Here is a 27,604-nt window from a genome sequence, read left to right on the forward strand (position 1 = left end):
CTTCACGGTATCTGAAAGACTAAGTGGCATCATTCCTTCATCTGCAGTTCTGAAAGCCATTGCCCAAAACCTGACCTTGGAATTACAGTGTGACTATTCTACCACTTCCTGCAGACAGACAGGTTAGAGTGCAGTATTAGGGGTGCTGCCCTAGACCCCTTTGGTGTGTCATGTATGTTAGCTTTCTAAAGTCCAGAAAAGTTCTAGATTCCAAGTATGTTTGACCAAAAGAGACTTGTAAGGGCTTCCGGATGCAGGCATTGTTCTCACAGAGTTCAAAGGTAAATCTTAAGGTTGGAAGTATAAGGCAGCTCTGTCAAAGATCAGTAAGGAGGCTTAGATGGAAAAAACCCAGGTTCCAGCTTGACTCCACCTTGGAGAATGTGGGCAACACAAATTCTCCAGCCTCCTTGTCACGTGGGGAATTGGGATTTGTAGGTACAACTTAGGTTTATAAAACCCAGTGAATGAGGATGATGGTGGCAGGTAGGTAGAGTAAATTGATACAGATTTTAGTGCTGGCCACACCAGTTTCCTAGGTGATTTTTATTTAATTTTGGCATATGATAAAAACCCAACTGTAAAGTGGAATTTTAAATGCGGTCTTAAAGCAGCCCTTTACATTCTAACTGTAAAGGCTGGCACAGGACTGAACTCATGCTCGCAGCGAGACACAGACAGAAAGAGCCCTGCGGGACACCTGAACGTGTTCTTCTCTGGATCCACATCCTTATCTGTCAGTGACAGCTGGATAACGAGATGTCATTTTAAGATGGTGTTTCTGTTTTTTGAGAGTCAGTGAGGGGCTGGGGGCTTGGTGTCCTTTCTGGGCCAAATGGGCTGATAAAAACAGTATTCCACAGGCTAATCCAGATAATTTTTCCTGTTTTTACTTTGAAAAGGTGGGTTTCAGGGAAGAAAGAGGAAAGGAGTGGAATGAATAATTAACTGCCTGACTACACAGACCAGGGCCTCCTGTGGCTTCCCACATGCCTTGCTCTCCAGACCCAGATAATATTCCTCATCCCGCTGAAACCAACAGGAAGGAATAGTGGATGCATTTTCTTTCTTCTTTACTTCCCCACACATCCTGTTTTCCCAGGTTTGGGGTTTTGAGCTTGTCCTGTGCAAGAACTTCTGCTCCCTCCAAACTTCCCTCCATTGGGCAGCGGCATTGGGCTGCTCTGATGGGCCAATCTCCTTTACAAAGCCCGGTGATAGCTTGCCAGTGAGCAGAGGTTACTGATAAATCCAGCCTGGAGTTTTCGTTAGGATTTAGTCTGACTGGACTCTCATTACCAAGACCTACCTAGGTTCGTACACAGTCCACTCACTCTGCACAGCTATCTCACCTTCTCGAGGGGGACAAGTTAGCAATGTGTGCCAGATACCCTGTTCCCATCCAGAACCAACCGGCTACTCCTTGCAGCCTCCCAGTCAATAGATTTGAGTTCTATTTTGTTTACCAAACACACAGCTACACAGTGGGAGAGTCCATTTGGTTGTGCAATTCTATTCCAGATTTTTCCTTGTATTTCAGGCTCCAAGTCCCATTGTGCAGGTAGTACTAATTCTCATGAAATAGACCAGGAGGTAAAGAAAGTTCCCTAGCTCTCAGATATCCATCTTGTGCAAGCAGACAGAGCACAGGATAGTAAGTCAAAAAATAATAAGGAATTAAAGAAACTAAGGAGAAGAAAGGCAGCTACACATTGTAAGGGCAGTTAGCACCATGGGTCCCTCACACAGCCATCTGCTGAGTGCCTATGTATGGGTAAAGCTAAGCAGAGAGGATGGAGTAAATTAGGTGGATAACCAATAAAACCAACTGGTTTCCACTGATACTAGGTTGGGCTTTTATGTAGTAGCTCAATGTCAAAAGTTGGCCAGTCACAATTGCAATTGACCAATTCCAAACAGAAGCGGGCACGGGTAACAGGAGATTATATTGCAACATCCAAGACAGCTGAGCATGGCTTTGGTGAGTCTTCCTTTTTTTTTTACATAAGCCCTGGTGACCTCCTTTTACTGGTTACTAGTCCTTTTTCTTTTTTCCAGAAAGACTCTTTTTATTCCTCTTCATTCCTTCATATAAAAAGCATTTACCATGCTCGGTCCTACTATGTGGCACACATGTTCTAAGTACTGTGGTTACATCATGAACAAAAGAGATGATAATTCTTTGACCCAGTGATTCTAACATCCTTAACTAATTTTTTTCTCTCAGCCTGGTCAGGGAAAAAAAAAAAAAATTCACCTAACAGAGAATACGAGAAAGCATTGCTGAGAAGTGACATCTGAGAAGAAATGAGAGCTAGTTGATGAGATGCTTAAAAGAAAAATGTCATTCCCTGCTCTGGCAACATCCCTCCCCAGACCTCCTATGCTGCCTTTCAACAAAACTCAGTCAGCCCTAACCTGAGAAGTTGGTAGAGCAGCTGCCCAAACAGGAAACCTTATATAATTCGGTAACCCTGACCTTGGGCCCTGAATCTTCCCCTCCTGTAAACAGCCCATTCAACCCAGGAAGACTGGCAGACCTGGCTGGGACAAATTTTGAAAAACACACACAATGTTACAAACATTGAAAAAAAATCCCTAAGTCCTAGAGGAAGTGATATATCTGATTCAATGGTAGAAATCACTTCATAAAATAATGGAACAAATGGAAATTTAATCCTAACAGATGAAACTGCCAGGGCAGTCACTTGTGTACATGGATGACTCAATAGCACCTGTTGGAAAGGCTGGGAAAATGAGCCATGAAATCCTGATCACATTCCCTACTGGAAGTAACAGCCCTCTCTTGCAAATTAGTAAGCCTGATGTTCTCAACATCCTGACTTCAACGTGTGTGCCTAGTTCTAAGAGGCTATGACTCACCTTAGCTACTGGTCAAACGATTCTTACTCAGAGTCCTGGGTTTTTTATATTTAGTATTAAATGGTCTGGGCAAATTCTAGCCAAATGTTTGTCTACTTTCAAGATGTTCCTTTGAAATGACTGATTTCAGGCAACAACTGGTTTTACATACGGTAACCCTCAATTTCTAATAGTATTTAACTTGCTGCCAAGCTTCATTAAAAGTCCACATTAGAAGTTTTAGACCTCAGCCCTGGATCTGGGCCTCCTAAAATGACTTTCCTCCAAACATCATTTAACTTCCTTTAATTTAGTTAATTAATGGAATGTTCTGAAAAGAGCAGTTCCTTTGATCTGAGCCTTTTTCTTAGGTTCCAGTTAACATTTCCAGAGAGGGAGAAAGAACGTTGCCCTCGCAACTGGCCGGAACTACCGGCAGCTCACAACCGTAGCCATTCCTTCAAAGCAGAGGCCAAGCAGGGGTAGGAGTACCTGAGAGGAAGGCTGGTTGAAAATACTGCCCTTGGCATTTTTGTGGGTGTCTGCCCACACAGAGATAAAAAAGCTAAGGCGGGGCTGTAAGGCATGCTCTCTGGGAGGCTGGGCCTACTGTCTGGAAATTCTAAGTAATCCTTACAAACGGGCATTAAAAAGGAAGCCAGCAGTGCGAATTAGAAACGCTTCTGCCTGAGAAAGTTTTTTGCATGCAACATACAAATTCAGATAAAAATGGAAAATGCAAGTCCCACCCGGCAGGAATCCTCAGTTTCTAAGCTATTAATCCTCACCGCCATCCGCCAAACCAAACCAAACTGCAACAGCAGTTCTTGCTTTTCAACAGGTCATCTTAACCAAAAAATCTTACACTGGCTGCGGCTTAAAAAAATCTGCAACCTCAATGCAGAGATCTATCCTGCAGCTAGGGTAAAATATTTTGTTCAGGTGATAAGTTAAAAGGCAAGATATTCTGAATCTTGATTTCCACATTTTATGTTTTTTTTTTTGAAAACAAGTTCAGCAAATATATCCTCCCCTTTCCAGTGTGACTTACCTTACAGTAACTGAGCAGCGGATTTCAAGATATATCGGTGCTGTTCCAAGCGTGGCCACCAGGGGGCACTCGGGAGTAGGATTGCCAGCCCCAATGTACTGTTTTCTCAGACTTTTGGTCGGGACGGGGGCGGTCGGGTGTGGGGAGTGGTGTGGGAGATACAGCTGGCTTAAAAAAAAAAAAAATCCGTTTGTACTCTGAAATTATGCCATTTGCCATTTTATAAAGCAAAGGTTGCCACGTTACCTGTTGCCAGGTTCCTGAGAGTGCTTGGGGAAAATGTGGGCGAGAAAGGCAGAGCACAAAGTCCTTCAGCTTGGTGGCTTTCAAGCTCTGTTGACGGGGCTGGTGCTGACATTTGGAGAGCAGCTGCCGTGGATTGCCTGAGCATTGTTTGATTGTAGTTCTAACAGAGGAGTGGCTGCGTCTTACATCATTTCCAGGCATGAAGTGCCTGGGGCTTTTTTTTCCCCTTCCTTTTTAATGACTAACTTTCTGATCCCTCCCTCTGAGGAATTTGGTACAGTACAGGCACTGAGCAACAGGCTCACCTCAGGAAGCCCACGTTTTGCAGCAACTTGTTAAAACAACTTGAGTTCCTCTTTGGAAGAAAAAAAAAATGTTGTGACTCTGAAACAAACCTTTCCATTCTTCCTTTTGAGAACAATGTTATGTTTGATTAGCCTTAGAGCACTGCTGCCTGAAGGGTCTGCTCTCTGCACAAGAAAGGGCTGCTATCAGTTGAAGAGATCTCTGAGCCAGACATGCTGAGGCTTGGGGTATTTGTCTGGCATTAGGAAGTGTCTGGAATACTAGTAACTACCAACGGGCAAGTCTTATGACTACAAGAGTTACTACACTGCCCCTCCCTCTGTCCACATTCCTGCTCCTCCCCCCACACACTCACACAAGCATGCTTTTCTATTCCATGGAGAAAAGGTTAACTAGTCTTTGTGGTTTCCGTGGAGGATGGCTTTAGTGGAAATCGTTCTCATAGCCACATCCCTTGAGCCAAAACTAACTGGGAGAGAAGGCTAGGGGAAGCCCTGTGCCTCTCCCAGAAGGGCCCCACCCCAGCAGCCCTCTGCCTTCTCACTGACGACGGCAGGGCAAGGACCACTGACCAACACTTTGGGTGGCCTGTAAATATTAAGCTGTAAATATTTTGAAATACGGGAGCAATTTTTCCATGTGTATTTTCTGGAGTTTCTCCTTTTGTGCAGTATTTTTAAAGTTGCAGCTGGTGCACCTCCTTGTCGAATACTCCAAATTCACACATTCTCCAAACTCTTGACAAGTTCTTGGAGGGCACAAAGTACTGTGCTAGGAGTGGTTTCCTGACAGTTTCTCCTGGAAAGCCTTAGGCTTAACTGGACAAGGTGTTGAAATGGAAGATTTCATGGGGGGATGAATTCAGATGGTTTGGGTGAAGGAAAAGAGAGATTTGGAGCCTTGAGTATGCTAACTACCACTTAGTAGCTGTATGACTTAAAGACATCAGTTACCTACTCTGAGCCTCAGTCTTACCGTCAAATGAGTGGAGATGGTGAGGTCTTCCTCTGTTATGAGACCATGTCTATTAAATTCTTAGTAAGGGGTGCATTAGAGTAAGGATTCACTGTGGTGATTAAGCTGATCTAATGACACATTGAGGGTATGTACAAATTCTCCATGTTATCATCTTTGTTTTCATCTGGATTTGCACTCTTATCCTGTGAAGTACTTCAGCCAGACCACTCATTGGCATTGGGTGGGCGAGCCTGGTCTGGGTAGCACATCACCAGGGAGAGCATTACCTCCACAGCTCCAAATTCATACATTCTCCAAACCCTTGACAAGTTCTTGCAGGACACAACTCACTGTATGGTCAGCACTTATGCACCTTCTGACTGAAAGCAGCGGCAAACTTCTCCGTGGGCCCTTTTGTGCTCATCCATGCCAAAATGGATACCCAAGACATGTGAACATGTGTGACTGCTAAAAACAGCCTTGTTGGTAACTCTCCTTGACCGCCTCTCTAGCTTTCTTCTTCATTTATTTAATATCACTTTCAGTGGGTGTCTTCTCAAATTCTTTTCCAGATTTCACTCATATTCTAAAGCCACAGAAGCTCCAGTTTGAAAGAAATCTTGTCACCTACTTTAAGCCCCCTTAGGATGGTGGTACAATTTCAATAGCTTCCCAGACAAAAGATGAGCTTGTCTGTGCTTGACTACCTCCAGGGACTGAGCGCTCACTTTCTGGCGAGGTCCCCATATCCCATCTTTGGGCAACTGACTACAGGGGAATTACTCTTTATGCCTCTCTTAGCTTTCACTGTTGCAGTTTCCCTTGAGACCTTATAAAGAACAAGTCCGTGTCATCCTCTCTACACAGTAGCCTTTGAAATAACTAAAAATGCCTGTCTTTCTTCCCTCGCAAACTAAACGACCCCTTTGCTTAAGCCATTTCGCATAAGATATGGTTTTTCTCTTTGCTGCACCCTGCAATTTCCCCTTAAAGAGAAGGGCCGCAATGAAATGCAGCACAAGGATCCTTCCATCGTTCTAGATGTCACTTTTCTATTCATACACACCTTCTTAGAAATAGGCAGCTTACTCGACACATTAAAACCACAAGTCTACCCACCCCATTCTACAGTTGTGCAGTAGTCTCTTTATATCCCAAGTTCAAGTCCTTCCACATTTCTTTTTGTTTCCTTTGGCCTCTCACATCACTTGCTTCCTAAAGTCGCCTGCAGTTTAGCACTCCCCTAATACGTTCTTAACCTCACACGCACTACCTCTGTGCTATTCACTGGACTTGCAAATGTTTCTTATCAGTGCTTCTCAGTCTATCTCCCATGATGCACCAGTTTGCTTATTTACTCGTTTGATGGCCGATCTGTTGCAGGTCAATACTTTGGTAAAATATAATAAGAAATGAATTACTGGAAAAAATAAATTAAAACAAAGGCACAGTACGAGCAAGTTCAGTTTTCTTTTCATTAGATTCAACCGACAAACTACTCTGTAGAACTGCGGTAAAAGTTTCTAAAAGCTCACTCTCAGTTTTCATGATATATCTCGCCATGCAGTCATCAAATTGTGAATCAACACCTGTCTGTGGATCACATTTTAAATAATACCTCTATGCACAGAGCTGTGCTGGAAAAGTTTAACAATCAGCTCTCCAGGGGGATACATACTGACTTTCAGTATTTTCCAATTTCCATTCTGTAAACACTCACACCAAGGTTAGTTTCAAGGTAGCAATGAAATGTCACTGAACACAGACTCGGGAAGAGATGTGTATAAGCAACTCTAGCAAGCTGATAGGGGACAGTTCCAGGTCCCCACTGTTAACTCCATTCAATTTTTAAAATCTCCTTTTCAGTAAAGCACTTCCTTTCGAGGGCTTAATAAGCTGCTGCTCAGCTGCACCAAATCGCCTAACTCAGGAGACCTTTGCCCCCAACAGAAACTAGGTGGTAGGTTGAGGCACGCCTTCTCTCTCTAGTGGTCTTCAGCTCAGGAAGAGAATCTGGTACAAAGCCAAGATTGCTTTGACCATGACTTCTGTGCAGAAACTTGCCACTACTGCAGGCAGATCAAATCATAGCTTGCTTTGTGGTTAACACTAGCTTAGGATAACTCGTTTTACCTCAAAAGGCGTTGTTCAATTACTGCACCACTCTATGTGTGTGTATATTTTGAATGCCTTTGTTGTGCTCCCTTTGGCAGCACATACACTAAAACTGGAATACCTCTATTGTTGTTTTATATTCTTATTTGTAGTTTTCATATTCTAAAGACTTTCTAAAATTCAGTAAACAGAAACTGCTAAATAATTTCTCAACAAGGCTTTATAGTATGTGACCCATTAACTTAGCTCGTAAGAACCTATTAAAAAGAAGATAAAGCAAGTGGGTTTGACCCTACATCGGTTTTCTGGCCACCTGACATATGTGTGCTCCTGACCACAAAAAGATAACCAGACTGGTAAGAGAGTCTACATATTTTTCAAGAAAACCATCACCACTACAGAAAAACGTAGTTCCTGGCACAGGCTTTCCTGAGGCTTACAACACTGGCATTAACTTTCTATGCAAACAGAAACAATATTGAATAGTCAACTAGAAGCTGAAATAGGATAGAAATTTGTTCCCATTTGTTTTCTCTGTGACGTTTTAAAAATGACTTCCTAACTAAAATGTAAAAACCAACTGTGTGTCTCTCTGTGCTCTGCAGTACCATCTGAATGAAAGTGATGTCTTTGAAATTTGGAATCCGGCTGACTTAGATATGGATAGAATCCTTTCAGCCAGCTTTGAGCTGGGAGGTAGGGTAGTGTATCTTCAGGACCCAGGGAAGGGGGAAAAATCATTTTATTTGAAACAAACAAGTAAACATTTCAGAGCAAAGCAATAATGATTAAATACAACATCATTTCTTTTTCAAGTTCCACTTGAATAAAAGGAGCACTTGCATTTGAAATCAACCTTTTTGAGAATATTACTCTTAAAAAAAAATAAGTGTTTCATTTACTGTCTACAAGCCATTCATCTCTCTGTCTCGACCAGACAAGATTTATTAACTTGTGCTTTACCCTCCTCTACCATATGCTTGCTTGCACTCAGACCTCAGTGGATTCTAAGCCATATATGGTGCTGAATTGTGAGAGTATAATTAATAATAAACAAAACCCATGACCTTAGGAGAAAAGAAGGGTTTAAGGCTTAGCCTGAAAAGCTAGGAAAGAGTAATGCTGGGGGTATTGGAGGATTTAGTTGTATACGTTTCTAGAACAGCCTTGAATGCAAATGATTTAAAGCATGAAAAGGAAGGGGATTGTGAGAAGCATGCGCTGTGTGTTGGATCTTCTTTCTTCTGCTTCAAAAGGCCCTCTTAAAGATTTGAATTCCTTTTAAATTCCTATTTGATAACTGACAGGTGGTGCTTCTTTGAGTGAGACTCCTGCAGCAGAATTGTGCCAAGCTGCACACTGCAGTAAAACCTCATAATAAGCCCCGGTGACATAACACCAAGGTGGTTCCTGTCCTCTAGTCGTCTTCCTTGTTGGAAGTGAGATGGTCTTAAATTCTTACCTCCTTTGGGCATTAGGGCTGGGCCGGCCTGTTAGGGAAGCCCCAGGATTCTTGGTGTCTGATTTAACCCTTGTGAATTTCTAATCATTGATGCTGCCATCAAAGTACCCAGAGTTATCCCTATGGATATCAAAGAGGAGCTGACAGCCATTGGATGGTACTAAATTGCATGTGGTCCCAGAGAGTGTCCCCAAGCGCTGTCATTCATTACACTGGAAATAATGTGAACCTCCACCCCCTTATCACACTTTTCACATCTTGGCAAAATTTTTACTGTAAATTGCAGCAAATGAAATGATACTCTATTTGGCTGCATTGTCTAGTTTTGACTGTCCACACTGAAAGAGGAAACTGGGGGTAGCTAACCACAAGCAGTAAATCACCCAAAAGATCAGACATTTGATGTTGGAATGTGGCATTTAGTTTCTTTGGAATATGAATGGGCTGAATATCCTGAGAATTCCTTTTGAACAAAATAGTAAGTTCACATTGGAAAGACTTGTCTTAGGAAAAGTAATAAAATGATCTAGTCTCATTCGATTTGAATAGTCAGATTCTATCCTAATTATGGTCACTCCCCCTCCTACGCACTCTGGTCTTCAGAGGAATAACTGAGCCTGAGCATTACCCCCAGCAGGGCTATTCTGTTCAGACCTTCCCAGGAAGCAGAAGGTAGCTCCACAGTGTTTACAGTGCATACAACTGTAAATACAGCAATGCATGCTTTGCATTACTTGGCCATAAGCTTCGCTGTGGCCTGTGAGAGAACCAGAGACCAGACTTGTTCTGCTCCCGGCTCTGCATCGTGTGGCTGTGTCACTCGCTGGCCACGTTACCTCTCAGGGCTGTTTATTACTGAGCTTGTTTAAATGTAAAGATGTAAATTTTATGCGATAATCTTAGATGGAAGGTTTTCCTGAGATGAGCTTCCACCCGGTCATCTATCCCAGGTAATTTGAGAGATGACTACATATCTATTATTCACATTACCTTCCCCCACCTCCCCAAGAACACATATGATATTGTAATGCGATGTCTGTGTGTTGTTTTTCCTTCAACTCTCAGGCAATTCCTGGGAAGTAGCGAAACATCTCTGTCCCTATCTCTTTTATGGTTAAGGAAATTACTCTGAATCACAGGGCAGCGGAACAGCAGGACAGAATAATAGGATCTTTCCGTTTATTGTGCATTATTGGATACTTCCTTTGAACAGCCTCAGAAAACGTCCTAAATATTGAGGCAAGTATTTCATTCTGCAAGATGGCCCACGTGGCATCTGGACCCAAGAGGAAGGAGCTGGGATTGTGTGGTCAGGACCAGCTGATTCCGTGTAACAGCTGTGATGCCAGCTGACGGCGTGGGGATGGTAGGGGGTGGGAGAAAGTGATGGAGACACAATAGTTTGATCCATTTTTTAAAGGGACTAAACGAAAGTCTTTAGAAAGCTAGTTAAGGAATGGCAGGGAGTTCCCACTTGGAAACAGTAATTCATTTTGATCTGTATTTTCATACATCGTGTTCCACAATGGAAAGCTAAAATCCAGTGTGTAAAGCGTTTTTCAGGACCCTTGGGGTTATAATCAGATGGTTGGAGAGAGGGCCTAGAGGCTGCTTCAGCTGGAGCCTCAAGGAGGATCTTAACTGACTGCACAGGCCCAAGATAGACGCCTCACTGCACAGACGCAGGCCCTCATGTTGATCAAGTCTCCCCAAAGGAACAGTATGTTAGGAAATAGGCTCAAGCAGACCGCACACACACACAGACTGATTTATTAGTAGCTAATTCTGCTCAGGAACAACACTAAAAAATTCAGAACAAAAGTTTATGTAGTGAAAACCTATCAAGAAAGGGGGCAGGGAAGAAAGAAAGAAAAAAGAGGAAGAAAGGAAGAGAGTGAGGCAGAGAAAATGGGAAAGAAGGGAAGGGAGGTAGGAAGGAAGGAGGAAAGAGAGTAACTGGGTGCTGATAAAACTGAACTGCAGAAAGCTATGACATCACCCTGTGCACCCCATCCCCCACCCCCCACTTCTTACTGTTACTAGGATTATACATGCTCATAACCTTTTTGCTTTCCTACTCCTTTTTCCAATGTTTATTATCAACCACCAGAATTTTCTCTAATGAGTTACTTTGGTTAACATTAGCTGTTTAATATTTTTTATATTATAAGACCATTCTGGCCTTACCCACATGTATATATTATCTCTCAGGGTGCACTGTTGCCTGGGAAGATTTCTACAGATGGCTATTCATGTCTATTTTATGTTGATTCATATTAATTTCCGTTTCAGAAACTTCTGTCTCAGAGGTTGGTGTTTTCCAGTCTTTTTTCCTCTCAATTTTGTAAGGGTGTCACCTTATGGATGCTGCTAAGGGCCTAAGCAGGGATCTCACTTAGTTTGTCAATGGACTTGTGTTTATGTTATATGTCTTAGAGTGTTTCACGTGCCCTAATTTCCAATGGATGTCAGTTACAATATCAGAAATTAAAACCCATGCAGAAATCACAGTGTCTTTGTTTTCACTGTCTTCCAGTGTCATCTTGCATTACAACATATAAGAAGACACCACCTCCAGTCCCACCCAGAACTACCACGAAACCTTTCATTTCTATCACAGCCCAGAGTAGCACAGAGTCTGCCCAGGATGCCTACATGGACGGACAGGGCCAGCGAGGAGATATTATCAGCCAGTCTGGACTAAGCAACTCCACGGAGAGCTTGGACAGTATGAAGGCTCTGACAGCCGCGATCGAAGCTGCAAATGCCCAGATCCATGGCCCTGCAAGTCAACACATGGGCAATAACCCTGCCACCGTGACCACCACGACAACCATAGCCACCATCACTACAGAGGACAGAAAGAAGGATCACTTTAAGAAAAATCGATGCCTGTCTATCGGGATACAGGTAACAACCTCTTTTTCTATCCTTTGAAATAGGAACCCAAAACTATAAAATGTAACATTTTTCTTTCCTCAGACGATTTGCTATCTTGCCATTTTGGATGATATAGGTATGACTAGCACAAGCTTTGCAAATTATTGGCTCTGGACTCCCTACATTATTAAATACGATGAAGCCATTTTGTCTATAAAGATTATTAGCAGCTATTGTTTTTGTTCTCTAACCTGAATGTGTGACTCAAAATGTAGGAATATTAAATAGTCAAACACAAAGTTCTCTCAATTCCTAAAGCACACCTTGACTCTCAACGAAGGAGTGAACATCTAAGAATAACATGGGTCATTGGGTTGTGTTACAGTACGTTCAACACTCTTGAGTAACCAAATGAGAACAAAAATGTGAATCACTCCTCATGGATGTAGGAGGGAGGGAGAGCAAGACCAAAAAGCCTGATGGTGTGGAAAGCAGTAACTCAGAGCATAGCATCATGAGGATAGAATGCACAGCAGTTTCAGCATAATTGTTGGCTATTTAATCATGTGTCTCATAAAAATGATAGATAATTCAGCAGGTTTCTCAGTCCAGTTTAATGTTTTCTGCTACTCAAAGATAAGATCAAACTGATTCTTATTTTCACATCTGTTCAGCTTGGCTTACCCTGCTAGAAATGTCCTTCTATCAATGGAGAAGAGTCATTCTTTTCCCCCATTTTTGTTGTGCAGTACCATTCTGCAGGTGCCCTTTGAATAATAACTTCCTGACATGTTGTCCAATAAATCTATCCACACTGAACCAACACTAAGGCATATCTGAAAGCCAGGCATGGGGTACATTTTCACAACAATGATGTATTTTCACAGTCCATTCTGCAGATCCACTTTTAAAGGGTAATTAAACTTTCTTAGTAGTGATGAGTCAAATGCTTTTTATAACCTTCGGGTTACCATAACACAAGTTGTCAGGTTTCCTTAAAGAACTTGTAGCCTTGGTGCTGGGGACTAGATGACACAAAAGAAGGCATGGGCCCAAAGCCAGCCTCCATGCCTCTGCCCTCCACATCTTCCTAGAAGCTAATTTCACTCCCACAGCCCAAAGGATTTGGAAGAGTGGGTAAGAGCTGATGTCGGTCCTCTCGTGGTCCTAGGCAAATTATTTAATCTTCCTGAGTTTATTTTCTCCTCTATCCTTCATAGAATTATTTTTGAGGATCGAGTTTATTAACTCCAGCTTTCAATGGGGGTATAGAGTTTCAATTTAGGATGATGAAAAAATTCTGATGGTAGCACAACAATGTGAATGTACATAATGCCACATTTTTTAATGGTTAAAATGGAAATTTTGTTATATATATTTTACCACAATGAAAAATCTACCTTAAAATACAAAGAGAAAATCCCCAAAATGTAAGTTAATAAATAGTAAATCAATGTGTATGAAGCTTCACATTATGTCAACTTTATAACTGTTCAATCTGGTATTCATAAAAATGTCCTTATACAGGAAAATAATCTATAGATTTACATAGTGATTCAGAGCATGGACAGCGAAGCCAAATCACCTGTGTTGAAATTCTGGCTCTTCTATTTACTATGTGACTTCCAGCAAGTTTTCAACCTTTCTGAGCTTCAGTTTCCTCATCCTGTGTAATATCATATATAAAATGGGGATAATTATACCACTAACCTCATAGACTGTTGAAAAGATTAAATAACCTAAACATTTAGAATAGTGCTTAGTGCTTGGCACATGCTAAGAACTAGATGTGTAATTAAAAATATATTTCTTTTTCCCATGGGAAATGCAAAATTGCTTTTATTTACAGATATGCATTTCCACCTAGAAAATCTAATAGAAACCACTGAAAAACAATTAGAATTCAGTAAAGTAAAAGGATACAATATAAATACAGAGAAACCAATAACCTTTCAGTGTATTATTAATTAACAGAAAATGTAATAGGACAAAAAAAAAAAACATTCGCAATAGTAACAAAATTATAAAACGATAAGAATAAGCTTCACGAAGAATAGATATAACACCTATCTAAAAACAAGTTTATTTAGAAGAAGTTAATACCTTAAAATAATCTAGAGATTTGAGGGTTTTTAACATTACATTAAACAAAAAAATAATTACAGAAGAAGTAAACTTGCCATAGAAAAAAAATCAAGATTTATTATGAAATTATATTAGGAAAAGAGAGAGAGATGCAATAAGACCAGTATATCAATAAACCAAAAACAAGCATTTTTATACAGGAATGGTACAAGATAAAGTTGGCATCTCAAATCAAAAAGATTATTTAGTTAAAAAAGGAGCCAGATCAATCTGTGTAGAGGAAATATATATATATATAAAAAAAGTTAAAGCTCTACTTTATATCTTACACAAAGTATTTCAGGATAGTGGATTTAAGAATTAAACATGAGAAAAAAATAATGATCAATAAAACCAAATACCAGAGAACTTTAAAAAATATACTCAGAACAATTCTTTCTAAACCATAAAAGCTAGATTTGACTACACATTAATTTAAGATTATCTATAATGAACGACAAAATTTAAAAGACAAATGATAAACTGGGAGAAAATATTTACCATATATATAACTGAGAAAGGGTTATTGCAGGTCATAAGATATAAAGACCTCCAATAAATAACAAAATAAAACACAATTCAACAGACAAAAACTAAAAACAGATCTGAAGAGGCAATTTATAGATAGAAGTACAAGAAGCCAATAAATATTTTTCACCTGTGATATTAGCAAAAATTTTAAAGTTTGCCCACATTTAGTATTGGTGAGGGTGTAGGGAAATGGACATTCTCATACACACTGGTTAGGGCAGGATGCTTTGGAGAACAATTTGGCAATATTCCTTACAGCTGAACATGCTCAGTACCTTCCATCTAACATTTCTATGTCTAAGAATTTTTCTCAATCAACATTTGCACAATTGTTCCAAAGATACATATGAAATATTGATTGTACTACGATATGTAATAGCAATAAAAATTGCCTATATAGCTTACATAGTCATTAAAATAAATATTTATGTAACCAAAAAAAAAAAAAAGGATTGAGTTAGAACTATATTTGGTCATGTGGTAAAATGTCCAAAAGATAGTAGTATTAATGAATAAAGCAAATTGTAGAAAAATATATACAGTATAATCTCATCTGTATAAATTTAGTACTAATAATTATTTTTATATGTAATATATTATATATATTAAAAGATGATCAAAAATGCATCAAAGGATTGACAGTGATTCTTGGGGGACTTTACCTTTCTACATTATCTATTTCTGTATTTTAATTTTATATAACTTACATTGAATTGCTTTTATATTTAAAAAATTTTTTATTAAATATCCGGGTAAAAAAAGAGGGATAAACCTATTTGCTTTGAATAGTCATAAAATTTATTTCAAATTTGGTTTAGGCCTAATCTATCACATAGATTCTCAGTCATATAGGGGCACATTTTCTATATAAGCTATAATATATACATAGCTATTTATAAACTATGAAGTAATATTCAAAGCCAATTCTTTAGTTTAAGGAGAAAAAAAATGGAGATACTCTGGAGTTTATCTTAGTAAGGTAAATACCCAAATCTCCCAATATTGATAATTCTAACTATAATCAATTTTCTTCTGTCTTTTGTATTTTGTTATCTACAAATTCAAAACTTCCAAAAACCTATTTCCATGTAGTGCTTCCTTCTAATACAGTACTCACAGGTAAGTACATACTCACCAATCTATGGAGGAATCATAGACACTTATTAGGCACCTTTTAACCAAAATTGCATTTTATTAAGATCAGCAGAGTCAAAGTGCATGTTATAATAATATAGTAATGGCTCTCATCAAATACACAAATATTGAAGAAAAAAGTTACAAATTACAAAACATTCCAGTAGTACTACAGATGTTTCTAACGAAATGTGACATTTGTTTTTCAAGTAAAATGACTAAGATGGAGCACCTCTATTTATTTGATTATTTCTTTAGGTGGATGATGGTGAAGAACCTGACAAAACAGGGGAAAATAAAGCACCCAGTAAGTTCCAGTCCGTAGGAGTGCAAGTAGAAGAAGAGAAGTGGTGAGTCCACATGCATTCATTCATCTTATTTCATCTTGATGTTGGCAAGTATGGTACAAGTATTTTTCCCCATGATAAATCCATGAGATTCAATAATATTTTCCATTAACTGTTGGGAGCATTTAGAGGGTAAGCTTGACACAATATTAGCTGATTCCCTCTTCTACTTTAATACTAGAGACCACCCTATTTAAGTTTTAGATGTGTGTAGTACTGTTCTGTTGCAAAACTATTCTTCTTCAAAAAACCTTCCTATTTCATACTCTAGACTTTTTAACAGAAGAGGACTTATTTCAATTTGTTTTCCTAACACTTAATAGTATCTGGTGTTTGGTATGCACTCAGTGAATGACGAGGAATGAATGAATGAATGAATGAATGAATGAAGAGAAAATAGTTTCCCTATCATTATCCTGAATTACCAGTTCCTTTATTGCTCTTTAAAATAAGCTTACTCTAGAATCATAGTTCCTAGCAGTGGGAAATTTAGAGGCTCAGATCATAGAATCCAGGAGCTGGAAGGGATTTCTGAGGTCAGTACATTTATTTTATGAGAACTTGATCCAGAGATGTATGTGAGTTTCTCAAACAAACTGTGAAGTCTATGATATGTGGAACTATGTTTTATCGATACTAGTACCCCCAATTCCAGAACAGTGCTTTGCACATACTAAATGTACAATGGTGAATGAAGTAAAAACTACAGTTATGATAGAAGAAAAAGCTCTGTATTATAAATCAGGACATCATCTCAATTCAGCCACTTTCTGTGTGTTAATTAGGAAGAAACAGAGGGATGTCATCCATCTATTCAGTAAATATTTATAGAATATCTGTCTCCTGTCTGCAAGGTTACATGTAATAAAACTGAAAATCTGAAAAGAAGTTATGCATCAGTTCTTGAAAAACAAGGATCCTATTTAGAACCTCCTTGTATTAACACTGTTCTTGGATCTAAAATATATATATACATATATATTATATATATAATATACACATATTATATATTATATATATTATATATATATAACCATAGTTTATATAATTATACAAAGCTGGAAGCTCATGGTAAGAAAACATATTCCTTCTTTCCCCATTAGCCTGACTTATTTTCCTCAATGGTATAGAGACTACAAGCATAGACTCTTGAACTAGAACACGTAGATTCAAATCCTGGCTCTGCTGCATGGTAGCTGGCGGGCCTTGATCAAATTACTAAATATCTTTGTGCCTTGGTTTCCTTATATGTGAAAAGGAGATAAGTTTCTGGTCCAGTATATAAGGAGCTTAGTAGTCACCACTCTGTCCTAACAAGTAAAAAGCTGAACAGATGAAAAATCAAGAGCTCTTCTTAAATCAGGCAGAGAAGCGAGGTCACAGAGCAAACCACGTCTCCTAAAATTGGAGAGACAGACAGACAGAAACAGAGAATCACAACTTACTGGAGCAGAACCCACAAACATAACTGTCTGTGGGAACCATCTTCAGGGCAAGAAAACCCAAACTGTAATTGGCAAACTGCTGGAGGCTCAGTGTGGACAAGCCTGAGGGTCAAAAACTTCCAGGAGACTTAGTTATATGAGGATCTCTCTATTTTTGTGAGCTTTACCTCCAAAGCTCTACAGTACCTAATGGTGAATATCAGAGAAAAATTCCCTCATGCTTCCAGCAGACAGAGGGAAAAAGGAACCATTAGTTTGATTCTCAGGAGAAACTATTTTACCAGAGCCTAATTTGCTGGGGCTTTATCCTACCCAGGAGAAAGGAAATACCCAATCTCAGTGCCCTCCAGCCATTCTGTCTTACATAAGGGGAGGAAAAACTGAGAAGCACTGTTGAAGTTCACAGTCCAGGGGCACAAGCTAACCAAAACGCTGAGACCTACTCAATGAGAGTGCTTCCCCTCGCCCCTCATCTCACAGCCACATTGCTAAAGGCCTGCTCACCAGTTTATTTATCCCAGGACATCATGTTTACTTTTCAACAAAAACTTATAAGGGTTACTAAAAGGTAAAAAACATAGTTAGAAGTCACTGAACAAGCATGAGAACCAGAGTCATATATGGCAGGAATTATTGGAATTATCAGACCAGGATTTTTTTTTAATTAAGGTAAAAATGCAAAGGGCTTGAATGGAAAAAGCATACAGCATGCGAGAACAGATGGATAATGTAATCAAAGAGATGAAAATTCTAAGAAAGAATAAAAGAGAAATGCTAGGGATAAAAAACACTGTAAGAGAAATGAAGAATGACTTTGACTGGCTCATTGGTAGGCTAGACATGGCTGAGGTAAGAATCTCTGAGCTTGAAATTATAATAGAAACTTCCAGAATTGAAAAACAAAAAGAAAAAAAACCTGAAAAAAATAAAACAGAATATCTGAAAACTGTAGAGAAATTATAAAAGGTCTAACATGCATAATGAGAATACCACAAGGAAAAGAAAGGAACAAAAGCAATATTTGAAGCAGTAGTTACTGAGAATTTCCCTGAATTAATATCAGACACTAAACCACAGATCCAGGAAGCTCAGAGAAGACCAAGCAGGATAAATACACTATACCTAGACATATTATATTCAAAGTAAGTCAAAAGGAAAAAGTCCTGAAAGAAAGAGAAAAAATACCTTTCCTATGGAGGAGCAATGATAAGAATTACATGCTACTTTTCCTAAGAAATCATACCAAGTAAGAAGAGAGTGGAGTAAAATATTCACTATTTGAGAAGAAAAAAAAAAATGCCAATATAGAATTCTGCACTCTGAAATTATCCTTTGAAAATGAAGAAGAAATAATGGCTTCCTCAACAAATTGAGGAAATTTGTTGCAAGTAGACCTACCTTGTGAAAAAGGTTAAAAGAAGTTTTTCAGAAAGAAGAAAGATGGTATAGGTCAGAAACTCAGATCTACATGAAGAAAGGAGTATCAGATAACGAAAAAGTGAAGGTAGAATAAAAACTTTTATTTTTCTTATTCTTAATAGATCTAACACAGATAACAGTTTGTTCAAAATAAGAGTAGTTAAAATATATTTGAATGCGTCTTGTGTAAGTGTAATTAATAATAGTAATACTACAATGACTGGGAGGGAGGAATTGGGAATATTAAATTATTATAAGGTACTTGCACTACTGAAGTGGTATAGTGTTATTTGCAAGTGGACTTGGATTGGTTATAAAATGTACAGTGCAAACTCTAGGGCAATTCTCTAAAAAAAAAAATTTTTAAAGGAGATATAACTGATACACTAAGAAAAGAGAGGAAATGTGTAGAAGGCAAAAATAGGAACAAAAACTAGGGTAGCAAATAAAAACAGTAACAAATATGATAGATATCACTCTAACTATATCAATAATCACTTTAAACATTAATGTTCTAAATATACCAATTAGAAGACAGAGATTGTCAGAATGGATTAAAAACAATACCCAATTATATGTTATCTACAGAAAACCCACTTCAAATATAAAGGCACATGAAGATTAAAAGTAAAGAGGTAGAAAAAGATATACCATACCAACACTAATCAAAAGAAAGCAGGCGTAGCTATAGTAATTACAGGGAGAGCAGACTTCAGAACAAGGAAAGTTATCAGGGATAAAGGGGAGCATTACATAATCATAGAGGAGTCAATTTTCCTGGAAGACATAACAATCTCAAATGTTTATAAACCTAACAAGAGTGTGAAAATACATGACACAAAAACTGATGGAACCACAAGGAGAAATAGCTGAGTCCAATATTATTGTTAGAGACTTCAACACCCTTTATGAGAAATGGACAGGTCCAGAAGGCAAAAATCAATAAGGATATAGTTGAACTCAACAGCACCATCAATCAACTGAATATAATTGATACCAATAGATGACTCCATCCAACAACAGCAGATTACACATTCTTCCTAGACCACATTCAGGATCATAAATTTTTATAAAATAATTTTAAAGAATAAAAATAATAAAGTGTCAATTCTCTGACCATAATGGAATTAAACTAGAAATCAATAAGAAAAAGATAGCTAGAAATTCCCCCTCACTACTTTGAAATTAAACAACATACCTCTAAATAACACAAGTCAAAGAAGAAATCTCAATTGAAATTTTAAAATATTTTCAAATCAATTGAAAATGAAAATACGACTTATCAAAATTTGTGGGATGTAGCACGAATAGTACTTAGCAAGAAATTTATAACATTGAATGAAGCATACTTAATGGTGAGAAACTTGAAACTTTCCTGCTAGAATCAGGAACAAGGCAAGGATTTTCCCTCTCATCATTGCTTTTCAATATTGTATTGGAAGACCTAGTTAACGCAATAAGACAGGAAAAGGTAATAATAGGCATAAGTTGGAAAGGAAGAAATAAAATTACTTGTTCTCAGATGATATGATCATCTATGTAGAAAATCTGAAAGAATTGACAGATGAACTGGAACTAATGAGAAATTATAGCAAAGTTGCAGGATACAAAGTTAATATACAAAAATCAATCACTTTCTTATATACTAGAAATAAGCAAGTGGAATTTGAGATTAAAAATACATTACTATTTATGTTATTAATACCCCCCAAAATGAAGTACTTGGGTATAAGTTTAATGAAATATATATGATAGCTATAGAAGGAAAACTATAAACCTCTGATGAAACATATAAAAGAAAAACTAAATAAATGGAGAGTATTACATTTTTATGAGTAGGAACACTTGACATTGTCAAGATGCCAGGTCTTCTCAACTTGATCTATAGATTCAATGCAATCCCCCCGAAAAATCCTGGTAAGTTATGTTGTAGGTGTTAACAGACTGATTCTAGAATTTATATGGAAAGTCAAAAGACAATGAAGCTAACACAATAATGAAGGAGAAGAAAAAATCAGACTGACACTTTCAACTTCAAAACTTACTATAAAGCTTCAGTAATCAAGACAGCATGGTATTGGTGAAAGAACAGACAAAGGATCGATGAAGTAGAGTAGAGAACCCAGAAACAGAGCCCCATAATTTAGTCAACTGATCTTTGACAAAGGAACAAAGGTAATACAATGGAAAAAAACATTTTTTTTTTCAACAAATGTGTTGGAAAACTGGACATCCACATGAAAAAGAAAAAAAAAAGAATCCTTACACAGACTTTACACCCTTCACAAAATGGATTACGGATCTAAATGTGAAACACAGAACTATAAAACTAGAAGATAAAATAGGAGAAAATCTAGATAACCTTGAGTACTTCTATAATTTTAGATGCAATACAAAGGCATAATCCATGAAAGAAATAATGGATAAGGTGGACTTCATTAAAATTGAAAATGTCCCTGCAAAAAACAATGTCAAGAGAATACGAAGATAAACTACATGCGGGGAGAAAATATTTGCAAAAGACACATCTAACAAAGGACTGTTACCAAGAATTCCTAAAACTCAACAACAAGAAAATGAACAACCTGGTTAAAAAGTAGTCAAAAGACCTTACCACACGCTCACCAAATAAGATTTATAGATGGCAATTAAGCATATGAAAAGATGCTCTACATCATGTTATTAGGAATTGAAAATTAAAACAACAATGGGATACTACTATCGACCTAATTGAATATCAAAGTCTAAAACACTGACAGCACTAAATGCTGATGAGAACGTGGAGCAACATTGTTGGTGGAAATGCAAAATGGTACAGTCACTTTCAAAGAAAGTTTTGTGGTTTCTTAAAAAACTAAAAATATTCTTACCCTGTTATCCGACAATCACACTCCTTGGTATTTGCTCAAAGGAACTGAAAACTTAATGTTCATACAAAAACCTGCACACAGATGTTTAGAGCAGCTTAAGTCATAATTGCCAAAACTCAGAAGCAACCAAAATGTCTATCATAGATGAATAAACTATGATACATCCAGACAATGGAATATTATTCAGCATTAAAAAGGAAATTAGCTCTTAAGCCATGAAAAGACATAGAGGAAAATTAAACGCACAATTACTAAGTGAAAGAAGGCAATCTGAAAAAGGTACACGCTATAAGAATCCAACTGTATGACATTCTGGAAAAGGGAAAACTATGGAAACAGTAAAAAAAAAATAGTTCTCAAGGATTGGGGGAAGGAGGAACAAATAGAGAGCATAGAGGATTTTTAGGACAGGGAAACTATTCTGTATGAAATCACAGTGGTGAATATATGTCATCATACATCTGTCAAAATCCGTAGAATGTTCCACAGTGTTGCCAACAAGGTTCTTGTTTTATTCCACAAGAAAGAATTCAAAGGCAAGACCAACAGCAAGCCAGAAAGCACAAGGTTTGATTAAAGTGAAAGTATACACTCGAGGCTGCAGGGGGTGAGGTATGGGGGGAGTCGGGGGAGGGCTGGGAGGAGTTCAGGAGGCTTGAGAGGGGGAGGGAAGGGAAGGGGGCGAGGGGAGTGTGTGTGTGAGAGTGAGAGAGAGAGAGAGAGAGAGAGAGAGAGAGAGAGAGAGAGAGAGACTGAGAGAGAGAGAGAGAGAGAGACTGAGAGAGAGAACCACCAAGATGGCTGGTTAAGAACTTTTCGTTCCCCCTGGAGGCAGAGCCTGGGAAAACGTGGTGCTTATGTAGCCTCATTGTCTCCTCTCAGTAGATGAGGAGTTTGGTTTTTCACTTTTCCTTCCTCATATGGTGTTTCCAAATTGTCATGGCAGTAGGTGCATGATTGGAGCGTGTGTCTTTATTTACAATGAAGATGAGATTATAATGATATTATAATTAGTCAAAGGTCATGCCTGAGCTGGAAAAAATCGGTTTTGACTTATCCCTGCTGCCGGGGCTAAAACAGGGGGAGATCTAAAGAAAGGAGAACTATCCAGAGCTATATCCTAGAGGGGTAGGGTGTGTTCCTGTGCTGCTAGTCCTGCCTAGGTTTTCGGTCCCATAATCATATGGGTGTTGAAAGACTGGATGTCAGGCTTCTGTAGCTACTTCCTACTGTGGCAGGGCGTAGTCCCTACCTAAGCTGGGACCAAAAATCTCTGCCTTCCTGATCTAGGGGATCAAGATTTTCCTCCAGGACCATCTCCATTGAAGGAATTGGTTTAAATCCCTGCAACAGCAGCATCTTTACATGGAACCCTGTAATCTGGAGGAGACAAGTTTAACAAGAAGGTGAAAGAGATATGGGCCAAAGAGTAGTAGAACTATAGTTATTAGGTGTCCTCATAGGGTAAGGAACCAAGTAATAGAAAGAAGAGCATTCTTTACAGCCTCCCAAACAGAATCGGCCATCGAGTTCCCTTAAGCCAACTCGTGTAGCCATTTGGCCTGGTTATAGATTTTTTTAACGTTTTCCTCAACCTGACCAGTGGTATTAATGTAGGAGCAGCAAGTCTTGTTAATAACTGCACACGCATGTTCCTGTTCTGCTAATAAATAGCCAAGAGCCAGTTAATTATCAAGGACTACATTTGCCAGTGAATCAAGTGAATGTTTTTAAGTTTTGGAGGGCATTTCCAGTGCTTCGTGCTATGGTGGCCAGACTTTGAGTTAGGTTTTTTAAGGTGGCTTCATGGTAGGCAAATTCTCCCCATGGGGCTGCTAAACCTATGGCATCCCCAACGCCAGCTAATACGAGGCCTATGGATCACTTGGAGTGGGAAGGGTAATGTTATGGATGGTTATTGAGATGCCTTGTGGGCCTAGAAGTCCTAGGCGGCATTGGCTCTTGAGCTGAGAATTATCTATGCAGGAGTAAACTAGTGTTCCATGAGGTTGAGGATATTGTTCTTGAGGTTGTTTCTTAGAGGGTAGTAAGTTTGTGAGAGGTCCACAGAGGAAAAAATATTCCAGTGGCACTCATGCTTTCCATAGGGAAGAGGAATAGAACCAGTGAGTTACAGTTGGACCCCAAAAGGGAGTGGTCTGACATCAAGGGGACAAGGGACCTCCCCGAAGTTCTGTATCTCTAGGTCTGTTGGCCTTTCTTTCTGCCCTGGGGAGGTAGTAAAGTTGCTAGGCTTCCTTTGGGGGGATTGTCCAATAGGTACACTGGTTTTCAGGGCTCTGGTCTTGGACTCCGTGGAGACTCAATGACTTGCTGGGCATACACAGGTTATGTTAGGAAAAATCTTTGAGAGGTATTAAATATGATGGGGTAGAGGGAGGAGTTAGAGAGGATGCCGATGGTATTCCCTCACCCCCTGCACTTGTGATGCATTCTTGAGATGGAATTGACAAGGAAGAACAGTTAAGAACTCTTACTCCAGTCTTACTAGATTGGTTATAGACTGGGGTAAGAGTAAGACAGCTTAAGTTGATGTTGGTAGTGGGGGCCTGAGGATGATTGTCAGGGTGTGGGTCCTAGAGGATACCTTTGGAGAGCCATAATAAGATGTGAGAATGAGGTTAAGATCAACAGGCTGAAATTCGGGATGTGTGTTACTATAGTGGGGTTGTTTGTAACATATCCAGCAGTTAGAAAGACCTTTTCCCTTTGCTATTATAGTAGAAAGGCTTACGAAAGCATTGGATACCCATTCTTCTCAGAGGAGCTGAGTATAAATTAGAATCAAGAGAAGTAGAATCATATTGATAGAGTTACGTGGTCATGAACCCAGTCCAGAAAGGTGGATAAGATCCACCAGGAAGAAAGAGCCAAATATAGTAAATATTATGGAGGATGTAGTTTAGAGTTCAGAGTCTGACTGAAATCAGGCAATCACTGAGAAGAGTGCTAAGGAGGGGAAGAGGACACAGGTGAGAAGAAGGATAAGGACTAAAATAAACCCCAACAGGAATAGAAAGAATAGGACTTCCATAGCCCTTTGGTTAGTCATCCGCTTATCCTGTAGAGGGCTCCCCCTGCTTCTGCTTTTTGAAGGATAGTCTTAGGTCCTCCAGGGGTTCACAGGTATAAACTGTCTCCCTGGTGTTCCTGTAAGAGCTCAGGGGAGGAAGGTTTTATTCTCAATAAATGCACCCAGGACTGTATACCTTGTAGCTTGATTACAGTGGGTGTAGTGAGGAGAACCTGATATGGTCCTTTCTACTTTGGTGTTAATTGATCCTTTGGAGAGCATTCCTTCCAGGTTTTAAGGAGGATCCAGTCTCCAGGGGATAAGGTTCTAGGATGTTTAGAGGTGTCCAGGGAGGGGAGGATTAGGTCTCCACATTCCTGGAGGGCCTGCTGGGCTTTTCCCAGGTTGATCATATATTTTGGTTGATCCTGGACCTCCAAGTCAGGCTGTAAGTTAAAGGACAGGCAGGGCCTCCTTCCCAAAAGGAATTAACTCTGAGCTAGATTTAGGAGCTTCTTTGTACCATAGGAGAACTTTGGGGAAAAGCTGGAGCCAGGTACAGAGGTTTCCTGGCATAAGTTGCCCAGGATCTCCTTTAAAGTATAGTCAGCCCTTTCTACCTACCAGAAGATTGTAGAGGCATGCAGGTGATAGTTGATGTCTAAGGCCTGAGATAGCCGTTGTGTGACTTTAGCCACAAAGGAAGGGCTGTTGTCACTCAGAAGGCTCTGAGGCAGTCCAAACCTTGAGGAGGACTTTAGCCACTTTTTCAGTCCAGGTAAGGAAGGTTTCTATCCACCGAGTAAGAGTGATAAATACTAACAGGTATCGGTAATCCTGAGAAGAAGGCATTTGAGTGAATTCTAATTGCCAGTCTTCTCCTGGGAAGGTGCCTCTCCTCCATATTGGATGTGATTGTGGAGGGGGCTTTGTCTTTTCACCGGGTTCTCTGACAGAGCAAAGAGCGCAAGCCTGGGTGACCTCATTAATGGTCTTATATAGACCCTTCCCATGAAATAGTGTAGTGTAGTTAATAGGGACTGAATGACATCACGTCCCAGATGGAAAGAATCATGGAAGACCTTTAAAACTCTCCATTGATCCTTAGCAGGAAGCAACAACTTTTGATCTTTTGTCCACCAATTTCCATTGTTTAAAGTGAAGCCTTGTTCTCCTGCCCAGGAATTTTCATCAGGGATATATCTTCACCTATTAGGCAAGGGGAGGACCTATGGGATTAAGACCATCATGGGAGTACTTGAGCTAGCAGCCTTTTATGCTGCCTTATTGGCAAAAGAACTTCCTCTAGAAATGCCCATGACATCCATTTGGTGTCCTTTGCAATGGAGTACTGCTACCTCTTGAGGGAGGTTTACAACTTCTAGTAGCCTGAGGATTTCAGGACCATGCTTAATGGGGGGATTTCATGCAGTCAGAAGTCCCATATCTTTCCATATAGCAGCATGGGCATGTAGAACAAGGAAAGCATATTTAGAATCGGTGTATATGTTAACTCTTGATTCTTTGCCAATTTGAGTGCACAGGTTAAAGCTGTAAGTTTAGCCTTCTGTACAAACGTGCCAGGTGGGAGAGGACTGGCTTCTATAGTCTGCTGAAGACTGACTATAACAACACCAAGAGTGAATGCTAATGTAAACTATGAACTATGGATAGTAATGATGTGTCAGTGTAGGTTCATCAATTGTAGCAAATGTACTACTCTGGTAGGGTATGTTGATAACGAGGCAGGAGGCTGAGGGTATATGGAAATTGCTGTACTCCCTGCTGTCAACCTAAGACTACTCCGAAAAGTAAAGTTTATTAATTTTAAAAAAAGCAGGAGAGCATATAATAATGTTAACCCCAGAATTTTGTCCTGGAGTTGTGTTGTTTCACATATGCAAAACTTTAGAAAAATAGCTGACACATAAGAAGCACTGTGTGTGTTCTATTTTGTGAGGTACCCAAATAGAATTTCTCTAAAGATTGAAATCTCAAGAAAGCGGTTATACCATCTTTGCTTTAAAAATAAGAGAAAATTGCCTCAATTTTTAAATTTACTTCAAACCTTTCCCGTCATCAATTATTCTATCTTATTAAATTAACACCCTGACACTTGCCCAGCATTATTTGGCCATACTTGGTAGCAACCCAAAAACTTCAGATGAGCCACTTTTATGATGTTATGAAAAAATTGAACATTTAATAAATTATCGAAGTTTACAGGATGGTCGGTTTCTCAGTAAACTGAGTAATTTATTTAAAATTCATCCTCCAAAAGGGCTAGCAGACCCAGCTTTGGTACTTAACTTTTCAAAATATACCCTTCTTCAAAGGTCACTTTATAGTTAACCCCTGTAAAGTAAATAAGTCTTTTAATTGATGTTAATGATTGTTTTCAATCTCTCCAAAAGAAATCCATTGTCAAACAGGCAGGGATTTCTTATATCTTCTTGTCTCTAATTGTAATTCTTTTTACAATTTTGCTGGTAGTAATTCATTTAGATAGGATCTTAAAAAGCAAAATTGGGCAGATGAAATTACCTAATGACAGCGGGGGATTTTTTGGTTTTAATTATCTAATGATAAAGCTGAGACTGTTGTTTTCACATTGAATAGCCAATACAATCCATCTCTCCCTTTCCCAAACAAACTGATCCTCAACAGCAGCCTAACAAAAAGTGAGAGAATGAAAGAAAATAAAGCCAGAGAAAGAAAGAGATAGTACAAAAAAAGAAAGATTAAAAGATTTTGTAAGAAGCCAGGAGACTCATTATCACCTTTTGAATTCACCACGGTTTAGGGACCAAAACTAACATAA

General features: G+C 39.0%; 1 protein-coding gene across 23 annotated transcripts in view; it reads left to right on the top strand.

Moving 5' to 3' along the window:
- DLGAP1 (DLG associated protein 1) overlaps nt 1-27,604 on the top strand; it is a 782,830-nt gene that overhangs the window by 714,738 nt on the left and 40,488 nt on the right. For 20 of the 23 annotated variants that reach the window (XM_036229039.1, XM_036229052.1, XM_036229041.1 and 17 more), the window contains 2 exons: nt 11,536-11,909; nt 15,927-16,018. In XM_036229039.1, the coding sequence (XP_036084932.1) occupies nt 11,536-11,909; nt 15,927-16,018 (466 nt within the window). The remainder of the gene's footprint in view (nt 1-11,535; nt 11,910-15,926; nt 16,019-27,604) is intronic. The other 3 variants (XM_036229053.1, XM_036229054.1, XM_016157180.2) reach the window with 1 other exon arrangement.

This window comes from Rousettus aegyptiacus, unplaced genomic scaffold, assembly GCF_014176215.1.
Source record: "Rousettus aegyptiacus isolate mRouAeg1 unplaced genomic scaffold, mRouAeg1.p scaffold_m13_p_12, whole genome shotgun sequence".
Classification (NCBI taxonomy): domain Eukaryota; kingdom Metazoa; phylum Chordata; class Mammalia; order Chiroptera; family Pteropodidae; genus Rousettus; species Rousettus aegyptiacus.